The 16959-nt window shown below is 47.4% G+C and overlaps 1 protein-coding gene across 2 annotated transcripts in view; it reads left to right on the top strand.

Annotated features, from left to right (window-relative positions):
* Positions 1-16959, top strand: part of LOC124035531 (protein unc-13 homolog C-like) — a 242289-nt gene that overhangs the window by 3954 nt on the left and 221376 nt on the right. For both annotated transcript variants that reach the window (XM_046348989.1, XM_046348988.1), the window contains exons 2-4: positions 10379-10401; positions 11432-11481; positions 14879-14957. In XM_046348989.1, coding sequence (XP_046204945.1) covers positions 10379-10401; positions 11432-11481; positions 14879-14957 — 152 coding nt within the window. The remainder of the gene's footprint in view (positions 1-10378; positions 10402-11431; positions 11482-14878; positions 14958-16959) is intronic.

Raw genomic sequence — 16959 nt, 5'->3', positions numbered from 1 at the left:
CTGTAGCCTCTTTCTACTACTACTGCTGCCACTGTTGGCTGCGGATGGTTTCTCCTGGTAGAGGCAGAGAAAGACAGACCTTGGTCCTGGCACACTGTGCCACATTCTATAAGCGTCTATATATAAAAGATGCAAATAAAGTGACATTAAAAAGGAAAGCAGGAGAGGGAGTTGTGTTGTTATGTTAATTGTTGTGATGGGGTCCTACTAACTCTGGGTCTAGATTGCTGTTCAAATACCAATACTTGCTCTGTGGTTTTGCCCTGGCTCTAGATCTGTAGTAGTCAGAAACAAACTGGCCATAGGACAAACAGGCAAATGCCAGATGGGCTGATCCATCTATAGCCAAGTGGGCCGGTCTAAATTGGGTTTTTATGATTATAATTATTTGGCTAAAATGGGGGCCTCACAGTATGTTTGGATTTCTGGTCCCAGTCTGTCCCAGTCTGTCCCTGGCAGCAGACGTTCCAGTGGTTTAGGCTGTGGGAGGGATAATCAACAGAGATTCTGAGCTAACATGGACCGTCTTCCTCCCTCCTTGAGAATGGCTGTCGTTCTGAGTCTCTCTCACTCCCTTCCTCGAAAAACAGCAGTATAGCTTTTACTCTGTCTTTCTCTCTCACTGGAAATGGCTGAGGCATTGAGTCCGTCTCTCTGCCTCTGTCTGCCACAGCCACAACACAAGAGGAATCATCCCAAATGCAATTGGACTCTTTTAGTGATTGTGTTACATGATGCAGAGAGTTTGAGTGCTGCAGCCTATGGGAAACCACTGATTCTGGGCAGGCCCCACTTGAATTTTTAGTAACTACAGATTTATGGACATATCCACTACTTCTGCCATGTACGACCACTCCACAGATCCTGCAAGCATTCAGTCTGACAGGGCGTACTAGTTCATAACTAGCAGTGGCGTAACACAGTTTCTCTGGACCCCCTGCAAGATCGGAGTTGCCCGCATTTGGCAATTTATTGACTGTCCAGGATCCAGATGACCCGTCCCCGGAGCTTCCTATACAGTGAATCACTTTCCATAAAGTGTTGAGGCCGGCAATTAAGGATAATGAGAGGCTCAATTAAAGCTGTTGCAGAACTGCTGTATTTGAAGCACCACTCCCCCTGCAGTTTACCTGATGTTGCTATGCCAATCATGCTGTTTTTACTATCCCTGTAACTGTTACTACTGCGGAGAGATTGTTTTCTAAGCTAAAACTCATAAAGACCTACTAAGAAGCATTACGCTGTCAGTCTGAAGTGAGCTTTTGAACACCTGAGTAAGCTCCACTCATTACACAGGCACCGGCGTAGCCTTGACCACAACATTTGTTCACCGATATCCCCTTCTACTTGCAGTAAGTTAAATGCTTTCTTCTCTCCCTCTTTTCTTTCTGTTATTTTCTCTTCCTCTCTCTCACTTCCCTCCTCTCTCTTTCTCTCCCCTCACTCCCTTATCTCTCTTCCTCTACTCCTCTAGGTCCCCCCTCTCACCCCTCTCTCTGTTACTTTTTCTAATTATTTGTGTGTTGGTATTGAGTCCCAGCCTCACAGACCCGGGTGGGAAGGGTCAGTAGGCCTACCTGGTTATATTGTCAGCCTGCAGAAGACTATTCCGAAGTGTTGAATTGCACACTTCCCATGGACTCCCTCCAGCCAATTTTTAAACCAATCCAATGCCCTTAAATCTGTGACTGGAATTGTGCGGGTGTGGGATGGAGAATTTGGCCAAAACCTAAGGCTCCTAATGGGAAGCGCTTCAGTACCTGATTATATTACTAGCCTGAAGACGGCTAGCTTCTGGTTATATTGTTAGCCTGAAGACGGCTAGCTTCTGGTTATATTGTTAGCCTGAAGACGACTAGCTTCTAGTTATATTGTTAGCCTGAAGACGGCTAGCTTCTGGTTATATTGTTAGCCTGGAGACGGCTAGCTGCTGGTCATTATGTATTGTTACCAGGAAAGCTATCTTCTGATTATATTGTTTGCCTGCCAAAGGCTAGCTGCTAGTCATACTGTATTGTTAGCCTGCAGAAGGCTAGCTGCTGGTCATACTGTATTGTTAGCCTTCAGAAGGCTAGCTGCTGGTCATACTGTATTGTTAGCCTGCATCAAGGCTAGCTGCTGGTCATACTGTATTGTTAGCCTGCAGAAGGCTAGCTGCTGGTCATACTGTATTGGTAGCCTGCAGAAGGCTAGCTGCTGGTCATACTGTATTGTTAGCCTGCATCAAGGCTAGCTGCTGGTCATACTGTATTGTTAGCCTGCATCAAGGCTAGCTGCTGGTCATACTGTATTGTTAGCCTGCAGAAGGCTAGCTGCTGGTCATACTGTATTGTTAGCCTGCATCAAGGCTAGCTGCTGGTCATACGGTATTGTTAGCCTGCATCAATGCTAGCTGCTGGTCATACTGTATTGTTAGCCTGCATCAAGGCTAGCTGCTGGTCATACTGTATTGTTAGCCTGCAGAAGGCTAGCTGCTGGTCATACTGTATTGTTAGCTTGCAGGGGAGGGTCAGTGCTTGTTGATGGTTAGCTTGCAGTCCTCCTAGTTAAACTGTTAGCTCACAGCAGGCTAGCTGCTTCACTGACTTCGGATCAATGCCCTCTGTTACCATTCTCTGTGGTATTATAGTCTATTTATTCAACTGTGCGACCAAGACCCTATCCACTTTATATTTGTAACACAGTCATACTTAGCATATTCATAATATATACTGTATATCCTATTGTGTACATATCTGTTTAATTCCTATGCATGTTACTTTACTCTAATTACTTGTTATTTTTCAGTGACTTTTGATTGTTATTAATATTGTACTGCAAAGTTGAGGCCAGTATGCAAGCATTTCACTGCATCCTTTATGACTGCTGTAAACTGTGTACGTAACAAATACAATTATAGGTGTTTTGAGGGGTCGTGCTGGGTGATGGTTAGCTTGCAGCTTGCCTCCTAGTTAAACTGTTAGCTTGCATCAGGCTAGTTGCTTCACTGACTACGGATCAATGCCCTGTGTGACCATAAGTGTTCCTCTGCATCTGACTAGCTTGATTTAGTGTTATCTCCATGAGGTTGCTGACAACATAACCAGCTTTCCTCTTAAAAATCGATTATGTTTTGTTTCCTTTCCAGTGATTTAATTGGGTCTTTTTTTATAACATTTTAAAACTTCTTTGTATTACGTGTCTCAGTGGCACAACTGGACCTTGCTAGAACTTACCCAGCTTTGCCTTAGCTTTGAGTGGCACCTAGATTTCCTGCATCTTAGCTGTATCTATGCTAGCTGTGCTATGTTTCCAGATTTGCTGCTAGACAAATTGTATTTGAACTGTATCTAGATTTGCTGCACCTACTGTATCTTAGCTGTACCTGTATAATTGGCAGACCTGCATTAGTTTTTCCTATGTTACAGTAGCTGTACCTATCATAGTAGCTTCACTGATCTTAACATGGCTAAAGAGGTACATTGAGGCCAGTGTTGGGGCTAGCAGGTTGTTTCAAAATGTATTCTATACATGTGCTGAAGAGATCAATGGTAGGCAGACCATGGGGGATAGAACAAGGATGCTGTCATTGGCACCCATTCAAAAAATGATGATTTAACAAAGTGGATATAAGTCAAATCTGTAATGATTTATGTGTTCTAACAGGCCCACAATGTGGTTGATACAATCTGATTTGCATGCCGCATAATATTTCGAAGTTGTCCTTTCAGGTTTAGAAAAACAATATGCTAAATGCTGACTCTCGTTTCGATAAGCTAGCTATATAGAAATTCGTTTTTTAGATGTAATGCAGTTGATTGGTGACAATGACATTATTAACATGTAATGGGGTTGACACACATACAAACGTATGCTCATTTTTACCAACATAGTGTGAAATACTCTTAATTAAACAATAGCTTAAATGTATAGGCTAACTTTGATGGGCGGCAATGAGGATATTTTTTATCTATCCCCCATGAGGGACAAGTGTATGGCGTTTCCATGGCATTTCCATTGTTTTGTTTGAACTCTTTCCTGACCTATAGTTTGCTAGTGTGTTCAGAGTCTGGGGTTTCCTTGTACGGTGATGAGAGGTCTCTCAGTGGCAGCTAGCGCTGACCTGCCTTCTGTAAATAATGCTAGTTCACACAGTGACTGCATCCCAATTGGCACCTATGGGCCCTGACCAAAAGCAGTGTACTATATAGGAAATAGGGTGACAATGGGATGCAACAATGTATCACTACCTCTCTGTCAATGTTGCTGTAGGACTTAGTCCTAGTATATCACCGAGTGTTGTTTTTTATGCGTGGCAGTATTTGATCTTGATTATGCTGACACTTATCAGTGGCAGAACAATAGTGAAGTCATTACACTGTCCTGTACTGTGTAGCGCTATCTCTTTAAGACTACAACATTATCATCAACAGTTCAACACCTAGGACACTCTCCGGTATAGCCCTGTTTATTGAAAGGAAGTTTGTAGTTTATAGAGAGACATAAAAGTTATCATTGGGCTAGCGTACTGCTGTCCACCACCAATCATTTTCTGTCAGTTAAATATGCAGTGCACTGCATTATTAAAAACACTATCATCAACACCATGTCTTTCAGAATTTCAGAGTTCACATCTGCTAAATAACTTACAGTATCAGTCCATGTATTAGTGTATTGTATTGTCATTCCTCCATATAGTACTGCAATCGGCCTGTGTGTAGCTGGTGTGGAGGAGTCAGGCGCAGGACAGCAGATATGAGTAATGAACGTACTTTACTCAAGAAAATCAAATATATTAAACACAATAAACTAGTCCACAATAACGGACCGTATACATACAAACAATCACTCACAAAAAAACATGGGGAACAGAGGGTTAAATAATTAACAAGTAATTGGGGGATTGAAACCAGGTGTGTAAAACAAAGACAAAAGAATTGGAAAATTAAAAGTGGATCGGTGATGGCTAGAAGGCCGGTGATGTCGAACAAGGAGAGGGACCGACTTCGGCGGAAGTCGTGACAGTACCCCCCCCCCTTGACGCGTGGCTTCAACAGCGCGCCGACACCGACCTCGGGGACGACCCAGAGGACGAGGCGCAGGGCGATCGGGGTGGAGACAGTGGAACTTCCGCAGCAACGAAGGGTCCAGGAGGTCCTCCACCTGCAACCAGCATCTCTCCTCCGGACCGTACCCCTCCCACTCCATGAGGTACTGAAGGCCCCTCGCCCGACCCCTCGAGTCCAGGATAGCTTCGAACAACATACGCCAGGGGCCCCCTCGATGTCCAGAGGGGCTGGAGGAACCTCGAGCACCTCAGACTCCTGGAGTGGACCAGCCCCCACCGGCCTGAGGAGAGACACATGGAATGAGGGATTAATACTGTAAGCTGGGGGAAGCTGTAACCTGTAGCATACCTCATTCAGTCTCCTCGGGACTTTGAATGGCCCCACAAACAACGGTTTCGGGGCAGGTTTCCGGTCGAGAGCCAGACCCGGTCCCCCGGTGCGAACTCCGTGGCCTCAATGCGGTAGCGGTCGGCGCGCGCCTTCTGCCGCCTCACGGCCCATTGCAGGTGCACATGAGCAGCATCCCAGATCTCCTCAGAGCGCTTAAACCATTCATCCACCGCAGGAGCTTCGATTTGGCTCTGATGCCAAGGTGCCAGAACCGGCTCATACCCCAGTACGCACTGGAAGGGGGAGAGGTTAGTGGAGGAGTGGAGGAGTGGCGGAGTGAGTTTTGGGCCATCTCTGCCCAGAGGATGAACGCCGTCCACTCCCCCGGCCGGTCCTGGCAATATGACCGCAGAAACCTACCCACATCCTGGTTTACACTCTCCACCTGCCCATTTCTCTCGGGGTGAAAACCTGAGGTGAGACTGACCGAGACCCCCAGACGTTCCATGAATGCCCTCCATACTCTGGATGTGAATTGGGGATCCCGATCAGAAACTATGTCCTCAGGCACCCAGTAGTGCCAGAAGACGTGAGTGAACAGGGCCTCCGCAGTCTTTAGGGCTGAAGGGAGACCGGGCAAAGGGAGGAGATGGCAGGACTTAGAAAACCCATCCACATAGACCAGGATCATAGTGTTGCCCTGTGAGGTAGGAAGATCCATCAGGAAGTCCACCGACAGGTGCGACCAAGGCCATTGTGGAACGGTTAGGGGTTGTAACTTCCCTCTGGGCAGGTGCCTGGAAGCCTTGCACTTGGCGCACACCGAGCAGGGGGAAACATAAACCCTCACATCCTTGGCCAAGGTGGACCACCAGTACTTCCCACTAAGTCAACGCACCGTCCGCCCAGTGCCCAGATGACCAGAGGAGGGTGACGTGTGGTCCCAAAAGATCAAACGATCGTGGACAGCAGACGGAACGTACAGACGCCCAGCTGGACACTGGGGAGGAGTGGGCTCCGTGCGTAACGCCCGCTCGATGTCCGCGTCCATCTCCCACACCACTGGTGCCACCAGGCAAGAGGCCGGAAGTATGGGAGTGTGATCCATGGACCGCTCCTCTGTGTCATGCATCCGGGAGAGTGCATCTGCCTTAGCATTCTGGGAACCTGGTCTGTAGGACAGAGTGAAAACAAAACGGGTAAAGAACATGGCCCACCTTGCCTGGCGAGGGTTCAGTCTCCTCATCGCCCGGATGTACTCCAGATTGAGGTGGTCAGTCCAGATGAGAAAAGGGTGTTTAGCCTCCTCAAGCCAATGTCTCCACGCCTTCAGAGCCTTGACAACAGCTCCCGGTCCCCCACATCATAGTTTTGCTCTGCTGGACTGAGCTTCTTCGAAAAGAAAGCACAGGGGCGGAGCTTTGGCGGCGTGCCCGAGCGCTGAGAAAGCACGGCTCCTATCCCAGCCTCGGACACGTCCACCTCCACTATGAATGCCAAAGAGGGATCCAGATGAGTCAGCACGGGAGCCGAGGTAAACAGAGCCTTCAGGTGAACAAAGGCCCTGGCCGCCTCAGCCGACCACTGCAGTCATACCGGTCCCCCCTTCAGCAGTGAGGTAATGGGAGCCGGTACCTGGCCAAAACCCCGGATAAACCTTTGGTGGTAGTTGGCAAACCCTAGAAACCGCTGCACCTCCTTTACCATGGTGGGAGTAGGGCAATTACGCATGGCTGAAATGCAGTCACTCTCCATCTCCACCCCTGAAATGGAAATGCAGTATCCTAGGAAGGAGACGGACTGTTGAAAGAACAGACATTTCTCAGGTCAAGCTCCAACAGTCTATCAAGCACCCTGCGCACCAGAGACACATGGTCTGTGCTGGTAGCGGAGTATATCAGAATGTTGTCGATATACACCACTACACCCTGCCCGTGCAGGTCCCGGATAATCTCGTCAACAAAGGCCTGGAAGACTGATGGAGCATTCATCAACCCGTACGGCATGATGAGGTACTCATAGTGCCTCGCTTACAACCGGATACACACCAGGTTGTAAGCGCTCCTGAGATCCAGTTTTGTGAAGAAGCGTGCCCAATGTATTGACTCGATCAAACTGGCGATGAGAGGCAGTGGGTAGCTGTACCTCACAGTGATCTGATTGATTTCCCGATAGTCAATACACGGGCACAGACCTCCATCCTTCTTCTTCACAAAAAATAAACTCGAGCAGGGAGGTGAAGTGGCCAAATGTATCCATGCCCCAGGGATTTGGAGACATATGTTTCCATAGCCGCTGTCACCTCCTATGACAGAGGATACACGTGACTCCTGGGAAGTGCTGCGTCTACCAGGAGATTTATCGCACAATCTCCCCGTCGATGGGGTGGTAATTGAATCGCCTTCTTCTTACAGAAGGCGAGAGCCAAATCGGCATATTCTGAGGGGATGCGCACGGTGTAGACCTGGTCTGGACTTTCCACCGTATTCTCACCGATGGAAACCCCGACACACCTCCCTGAGCATTTTCGTGACCACCCCTTGAGAGCCCTCTGCTGCCACGAAATATTGGGGTCATGTCAGGCCAACCAGGGTAGGCCCAGCACCACGGGAAACGCAGGAGAATCAAAAAGGAAGAGACTGATTCTCTCCTTGTGACCCTCCTGCATAACCATGTCTAGTGGAGCGGTGGCCTCCCTAATCAGCCCTGACCCTAGTTGTTGATTATCTAGGGCGTTGACAGGGAAGGGCACATCTACAGGAACAAGGGGGATCCCTAAACTATGGGCAAAAGAACAGTCAATAAAATTCCCAGCTGCGCCTGAATCTACGAGCACCTTATGCTGGGAATGCGGGGAGAACTCAGGAAATTTTATATACACATACATGTGAGCAACAGAGGGCTCTAGGTGAGTCTGGTGCCGACTCACCTGGGGTGACACAATAGTGCCCTGCCTGCTGCCTCGACTCCCTGAGGAATTACCCCCAGCACCGACCAGCAGTGTGCCCTCTGCGGCCACAGATGGTACAGGGAATGGTCCCTCCTCCGGTCGCCCTAAACGCAGCACCTCCCAGCTCCATGGGCGTTGGAGCGGAGGTGCTGGGGGATGGAACTGATAGGCCCCGATCCGGATGTCCGTGGGTAGCAAGAGGTTGTCCAGCCGGATGGACAGGTCCAACAGCTGGTCCAACATGAGGGTGGTGTCTCGGTAGGCCAACTCCCGACGGACGCCCCCGCGCAGACGGCACCAGTAGTGATCAATCAGGGCCCTGTTGTTCCATCCCGCGCTGGCCGCCAGGGTCTGGAAGCCCAATGCGAAATCCTGCGCACTCCTCCCTGAGGAATTACCCCCAGCACCGACCAGCAGTGTGCCCTCCAGGGCTTTGACTGAGAGGCCGGAGACGAGAGTGGACACCCTCTCAAGTCCCAAAGGAGCCGAGTGGACGGTCACCAGGTATAGTTCCAGCTGGAGTAGGAACTCCTGGCATCCGGCAGCCGTCCCAACATACTCCCTTGGGAGCGCGAGCCAAATCCCGCTGGGACCTGGTGAAGGAGAGATGGACAGTGTTGTCGGCGGTAGTGGGGCTGGGTGAGGCGCTGGAAATCCTCCTCCTCTCTCCCAATGATCCATCGTTTGCAGCACGCGATCCATGACGGTGCCCAGACGTTGCAACATGGTCGCATGCTGCCCCCACATGGAGGGCGTCTGCTCCTGCTGACTCCATTCGTGGGTGAGTGATTCTGTAATCGGCCTGTGTGTAGCTGGTGTGGAGGAGTCAGGCGCAGGACAGCAGATAGGAGTAATGAACATACTTTACTCAAGAAAATCAAATATATACAACACAATAAACTAGCGAGTACACTGGGATTGAAACAAGGTGTGTTAAACAAAGACAAAACAATTGGAAAATGAAAAGTGGACCGGCGATGGCTAGATGGCCGGTGACGTCGACCGCCGAACGCCGCCCGAACAAGGAGAGGGACCGACTTCGGCGGAAGTCGTGACAAGTACGTTGTATATTGGTATGACTCCAGTTAATTCAGTACATTGTACATTGGTGTGACTCCAGCTTATTCAGTATATTGTACATAGGTATTTCTATTGTACATTGTATGGAGTTACAGTACAGTATGTGTCTATTCATAGTTACTATCCCTCTGGCACAAACTGACTGTCTCTGTCTGTATACATTTTTTGGGAAAAACTGAAGTAAAAAATACTGTACTGAAACATCTCTATAGTACTGAAATATGTTTATCCCTATATACCACTTTTATTTAGCAGATGTTTTATCCAAAGGGATTTCCATTCCAGTGAGTGCATGTATTTTTATTATGCGTATGTGACCCCTGCAGGAATTGAACCTCCAACTTTGGCATTGCTGCTAATGATAATAATGATAATAATAATAATAAATTGCATTTGTAGAGCGCTTTTCATTTAGAGACATAAATCACAAAGCTCTAGTAACATAGGAACAGGACTACCACCAGATATGGCTGTATCTATGTCCTGTAGTAAGAGACTGAACTGAACCACATCTATAGTACTGTATCATATAGTGCTATATGTAGTACTATATTGGGTACTATATCTATTCTGGTAGGAACTGAACTCATGCTAGAGACCAAACTGAACAACATAGTATTGTATCTCGTTATGGTACTGTACACATGTATAATACTGTATGTATTTAGAGACATAAACACATAGTATTGTATCTAGTTATGGGACTGTACACATGTATAATACTGTATGTATTTAGAGACAAAACACATAGTATGTTATCTAGTTATGGGACTTTACACATGTATAATACTGTATGTATTTAGAGACAGAACCACATAGTATTGTACCTAGTTATGGGACTTTATACATGTATAATACTGTAAGTATTTAGAGACAGAACCACATATACTGTATTATTGCATCTAAGTTCAGACTGTTTAAGAGGCTCCTGTCTAACTTCCTTTGCTTCTTTCCTTCTTTCTCTTTTCAGAAAAACCTCCACCACACAACAAGGTTTAAAATCATTGTTTAATCAAATTCATGTAGACCCACATGATTTCCATCTTTCCATCTGGGTGTGTGCGTGCATAGGTGTGTGTGTGTGACCATGTTATAGTTGCATTTGAAAGTGCTACATGTCCCTTGTGGACCTTTACTGTTGATTGTTTATGTTTATCTACCCATTCTTTTTCTGAATGATTTGGGTGGTAACATCTTGTATTCAGTACTGTGTGTGTGTGTGTGTGTGTGTGTGTGTGTGTGTGTGTGTGTGTGTGTGTGTGTGTGTGTGTGTGTGTGTGTGTGTGTGTGTGTGTGTGTGTGTGTGTGTGTGTGTGTGTGTGTGTGTGTGTGTGTGTGTGTGTGTGTGTGTGTGTGTGTGTGTGTGTGTGTGTGTGTGTGCACGTGTGTGCGTCGATTCTGTGTGTGCTTGCGTCCATTTCAAAATGTATGTTTGTTTTGTGTGTGTGTTTGTGTTTAGGTGGGGAAGGGATCAGAGAGGATGAAGTGTTATAAAACAAATTGTGGCCCTGAGCACCACGAACGACACATTCTATTGTCTTAGTGTTGAATACCAACTCAGGAAATCACATTGAAATGGAATCATTTTCAACTTGCCCTGAGGGGGATCTCCATTTCCTGCATCTGTGCTCTACTCAGCCTCCACACACACACACACACACACACACACACACACACACGCACACACGCACGCACGCACGCACGCACGCACGCACGCACGCACGCACGCACACACACACACACACACACACACACACACACACACACACACACACACACACACACACACACACACACACACACACACACACACACACACACACACACAGGATTCTGTCCTGGTCTAACCTCCAGATGGACAGTACTTTTCCAAATTGGGCTTTTGTTTTCCGTTGTGTGTGTTATGCTATGTGTGTGTGTTTGCTGTGTGTGTGTGTTTGTGTTGCCTCACCTCCTATTTGTGAATGGTTCCATGCCACAGTATGTTTAGCTGTGTGATGTTGTACTTCTCTTCTCTCTGCAGCCTCTCAATGTGCTGGATCCCAAAGTACTGGGCCTACAGGCTGCCGGAGGGTGAGTCACTTCTGACTGTCCCAAATGGCACCCAATTTCCTATATTGTGCACTACTTTTGATTAGAGACCTACTGGTTCTGGTAAAAAGTAGTGTACTATATAGGGAATATGGTACCATTTGGGACATTTGCATCGATTAAACATGGAAGGTTTCCCAAAGTCTGCGTAGCTAAAATAGATCTTTCTTTCCATAACCCATGTAGCCGTACAGCTGCAAGAGAGCAACTATATTCAAATCGGTGTTTGACAGTTCATCTTCTGTCCATGAACAAACTGAATTTGTAAATGAAAGCACTTCAATGTTCTACGAGAGGTGTGCATCTAGGGGGGTGTCCCAAATGCCATCCTATTCCAGAGTGCACTACTTTTGACCAGAGCCATATGGGCCCTCAACAAAAGTAATCCACTGTATTAGGAATACAAGCGTTCTTCAGCTGTCCCCATAGGAGAACTATTTGAAGAACCCTTTTTGGTTCCAGGTAGAAATCGTTTGGGTTCCATGTAAAACCCTTTCCACAGAAAGGGTTTTGCAAAGAAAGGTTTCTACTTGGAACCAAAACGGGTTCACCTATCGGAACAGCCGAAGAATACTTTTGAAAGCCTTTTTTCTAAGAGTGTAGGGTGCCATTTGGGATGCTCCCTATATTGTTAAAATAAATACAATTCTGCTTTGGCAGAACACCAACCCTTGGTCTGGGTCTGGGTCTGGGTATGGGTATGGGTCTGGGTCTGGGTCTGGGTCTGGTCTATATTGGTAGGACTGTTTTGATTCTATTCCTTCTCCCTAACTTGTACATGTGTTCTTCAGATCATTCAGTTTATTCACCCGTCAACTATCTCTCTCTCTCTCTCTCTCTCTCTCTCTCTCTCTCTCTCTCTCTCTCTCTCTCTCTCTCTCTCTCTCTCTCTCTCTCTCTCTCTCTCTCTCTCTCTCTCTCTCTCTCTCTCTCTCTCTCTCTCTCTCTCTCTCTCTCTCTCTCTCTCTCTTGCGCGCGCTCTCTCTCTCTCTCTCTCTCCCTCTCATTCCATCATTGGCTGGCATACTACACACATAGTATGTGTGTTGATATACTGTGGGTCTGTGTTATGTTTGTTTGTGCTGTGTGGTTGCTCGCTTGACTGTGTGTGTGTTTCTCTCTCTTTATGTGTGTGTGTTGATGTATGAATCATTGTTTCTGTGCTGAAGCAGACTGTTTAATGTCTCTGTGGGCAGCTGATTAACACATCGGAGCTTTGGGGGAGAGAGCTGTAATTTGGTCCTGAACCCTCAGGCCTTCCATCCCCACCCACAGACAGCCAGTCCAAACTTCACTCCACTTAGCCTATACTTAACTAGAGAGGCACTAGCAACTTATAGCAGTTATACAGTATTTACTTACCAGGAAGTCATTGTCTGTGTCCCAAAATCAAGACAGGTGCTCTAGATAGTTATTGTAAGGGGAAAACCATTGCTAAGCCTGTCACAAAATCTACAACACACTCTAGTACTTCCCCAGTCCCCCTTTCTCTCTCCACCCAGCCTCTCTCCACCCAGTAACTCTCCACCCAGTCTTTTTCCACCCAGTTTCTCTCCACCAAGTCTCTCTCCACCCAGTCGTTCTCCCCCAGTCTCTTTCCCTAGTCTCTCACCCCAGTCTCTTCCCAAGCCTCTCTCACCCAGTCTCTCTCCCCCAGTCTCTTTCCACCCAGCTTATCTCCCCCAGCCATTCTCCTCCAGTCTCTCTCCCCTAGTCTCTTTCCACCCAGCTTCTCTCTCCCCAGCCTCTCTCCCACAGTCGCTCTACACCCAGCCTCTCTCCCCCAGCCTCTCTCCCCCAGACCCTCACCCAGTCTCCCCCAGTCTTCCCCCAGTCTCTCAGCCCCCTGCCTCTCTCCATCCAGACGTTCTCCATCCAGACTCTCTCCACCCAGCCTCTCTCCACACAGTAACTCTCCACCCAGTAACTCTCCACCCAGCCTCTCTCCACCCAGCTTCTCTCCACCCAGTAACTCTCCACCCAGTAACTCTCCACCCAGCCTCTCTCCACCCAGTAACTCTCCACCCAGTAACTCTCCACCCAGTAACTCTCCACCCAGCCTCTCTCCACCCAGTAACTCTCCACCCAGTAACTCTCCACCCAGCCTCTTTCCACCCAGTTTCTCTCCACCAAGTCTCTCTCCACCCAGTCGCTCTCCCCCAGTCTCTTTCCTCAGTCTCTCTGCCCCCTGCCTCTCCCCATCCAGACTTTCTCCACCCAGCATCTCTCCACCCAGTAACTCTCCACCCAGCCTCTCTCCACCCAGTAACTCTCCACCCAGTCTTTTTCCACCCAGTTTCTCTCCACCAAGTCTCTCTCCACCCAGTCGTTCTCCCCCAGTCTCTTTCCCTAGTCTCTCGCCCCAGTCTCTTCCCAAGCCTCTCTCACCCAGTCTCTCTCCCCCAGTCTCTTTCCACCCAGCTTATCTCCCCCAGCCATTCTCCCCCAGTCTCTCTCCCCTAGTCTCTTTCCACCCAGCTTCTCTCCCCCAGCCCTTCTCCTCCAGTCTCTCCACCCAGTGTCTCTACCCCAGCTTCTCTCCCCCAGTCTCTCTCCACCCAGCCTCTCAGAAACATGGATGAACGTCTAATTCTGACGTGAGACTGTGAGAGTTAGTTGCACCACACACATGAATGCACACACGCACACAGACAGACAAACATTAACAAGTCTGTTTCAAGATAGAAACAGTGACTTATACATTAACATATCACTCACACACACACACCTGGTCATTACTATTTAAAGCTGCTCTCGCCAGCTCACAGTAGTGTCCTGTCAGTTTTGACAAGTGTCTCCTCTCACCTTTTGAAGGTGTCTGCTACACTACCTTACCAGTCCACTGAGAGAGAGAGAGAGAGAGAGAGAGAGAGAGAGAGAGAGAGAGAGAGAGAGAGAGATAGAGAGAGAGAGAGACAGAGACAGAGACAGAGACAGAGACAGAGACAGAGACAGACAGACAGACAGACAGACAGACAGACAGACAGACAGACAGACAGACAGACAGACAGACAGACAGACAGACAGACAGACAGACAGACAGACAGACAGACAGACAGACAGACAGACAGACAGACAGACAGACAGACAGACAGACAGACAGACAGACAGACAGACAGACAGACAGAGAGAGCAATACAGAGAGAGCAATAGAGAGACAGAGAGAGATGGGATATCCCTGTCCAGAATATCCCTAGCCTGGGCCCTCTGGTCAGGCAGGGTAGCAGGGAAACCCGTAGGGAGAGAAACTAGCCTGAGGTATGACTTGTGTGTTAGCCAGCCCTTGTAAATCACCATTCCCCTGTTTAGCCTGGTAATGCCCCCTCTACATGGCATTATTATGATATTAATAGGCCTTAAACCTGTCTTCTTCCAACAGAGCTGGCTGCATTCTTTATGGCATTGACAGCATGCCAGATTTACGCCGCAAGAGGACCTTACCTATTGTCCGAGACCTGGTGAGTTATCTGCCTCAACAAGGTTCTGTGTGAGTTACAGTGGGGCAAAGAAGTATTTAGTCAGCCACCAATTGTGCAAGTTCTCAAACTTAAAAAGATGAGAGAGGCCTTTAATTTTCATCATAGGTACACTACAACTATGACAGACAAAATGAGAAAAAAAATCCGGAAAATCACATTGTAGGATATTTAATGAATTTATTTGAAAATTATGGTGGAAAATAAGTATTTGGTCAATAACAAAAGTTTATCTCAATACTTTGTTATATACCCTTTGTTGGCAATGACAGAGGTCAAGCATTTTCTGTAAGTCTTCACAAGGTTTTCACACACTGTTGCTGGTATTTTGGCCCATTCCTCCATGCAGGTCTCCTCTAGAGCAGAGATGTTTTGGGGCTGTTGCTGGGCAACACAGACTTTCAACTCCATCCAAAGATTTTCTATGGGGTTGAGATCTGGAGACTGGCTAGGCCACTCCAGGACCTTGAAATGCTTCTTACAAAGCCACTCCTTCGTTGCCCGGGCGGTGTGTTTGGGATCATTGTTATGCTGAAAGACCCAGCCACGTTTAATCTTCAATGCCCTTGCTGATGGAAGGAGGTTTTCACTCAAAATCTCACGACACATGGCCCCATTCATTCTATCCTTTACACGGATCAGTCATCCTGGTCCCTTTGCAGAAAAACAGCCCCAAAGCATGATGTTTCCACCCCCATGCTTCACAATAGGTATGGTGTTCCTTGGATGCAACTCAGCATTCTTTGTCCTCCAAACACGACGAGTTGAGTTTTTACCAAAAAGTTATATTTTGGTTTCATCTGACCATATGACATTATCCCTATCTTCTTCTGGATCATCCAAATGCTTTCTAGCAAACTTCAGACGGGCCTGGACATGTACTGGCTTAAGCAGGGAGACACGTCTGGCACTGCAGGATTTGAGTCCCTGGCGGCGTAGTGTGTTACTGATGGTAGGCTTTGTTACTTTGGTCCCAGCTCTCTGCAGGTCATTCACTAGGTCCCCCCGTGTGGTTCTGGGATTTTTGCTCACCGTTCTTGTGATAATTTTGACCCCACGGGGTGAGATCTTGCGTGGAGCCCCAGATCGAGGGAGATTATCAGTGGTCTTGTATGTCTTCCATTTAATATATGCCATTTCCTAATAATTGCTCCCACAGGTGATTTCTTCAAACCAAGCTGCTTACCTATTGCAGATTCAGTCTTCCCAGCCTGGTGCAGGTCTACAATTTTGTTTCTGGTGCCCTTTGACAGCTCTTTGGTCTTGGCCATAGTGGAGTTTGGAGTGTGACTGTTTGAAGTTGTGGACAGGTGTCTTTTATACTGATAACAAGTTTAAACAGGTGCCATTAATACAGGTAACGAGTGGAGGATAGAGGAGCCTCTTAAAGGAGAAGTTACAGTTCTCTGTTAGTCAGAAATCTTGCTTGTTTGTAGTTGACCAAATACTTATTTTCCACCATAATTTGCAAATAAATTCATTAAAAATCCTACAATGTGATTTTCTGGATTTTTTTTCTAATTTTGTCTGTCATAGTTGAAGTGTACCTATGATGAAAATTACAGGCCTCTCTCATCTTTTTAAGTGGGAGAACTTGCACAATTGGTGGCTGACTAAATACTTTTCTGCCCCACTGTATATTATGGCAGGTTGGTGGATCTGTCTGACAGAAACGACAGCACCAGCCAGACAAGCTGGGGTTGTGTTGTTGTTCCCCTGCCTGCCATTGGAGTCTGCTGTGTTGTATGAGTATGAGTGCATCCCAAAGGGCACACTATGCCCTACATTGTGCACAATTTTTACCGGTCCCCTGTGGATCCTGGTCAAAAGTTGTGCACTAGAAAAGGAGTAGGGTGCCATTTGGAACTGATCGGATGTGAAATCTAACTGCTAGCCTGTTGTAAGTCATCCTACAGTTAGTTAGTGGCGAAAGAGAGAGCAGTGTTATTGAACGCCAGAGTGTTTCATCATATTGATGGGACTG

The sequence above is a fragment of the Oncorhynchus gorbuscha genome, linkage group LG05, assembly GCF_021184085.1.
Source record: "Oncorhynchus gorbuscha isolate QuinsamMale2020 ecotype Even-year linkage group LG05, OgorEven_v1.0, whole genome shotgun sequence".
NCBI classification, from domain to species: domain Eukaryota; kingdom Metazoa; phylum Chordata; class Actinopteri; order Salmoniformes; family Salmonidae; genus Oncorhynchus; species Oncorhynchus gorbuscha.
This window is presented reverse-complemented; position numbering and strand designations above follow the sequence as displayed.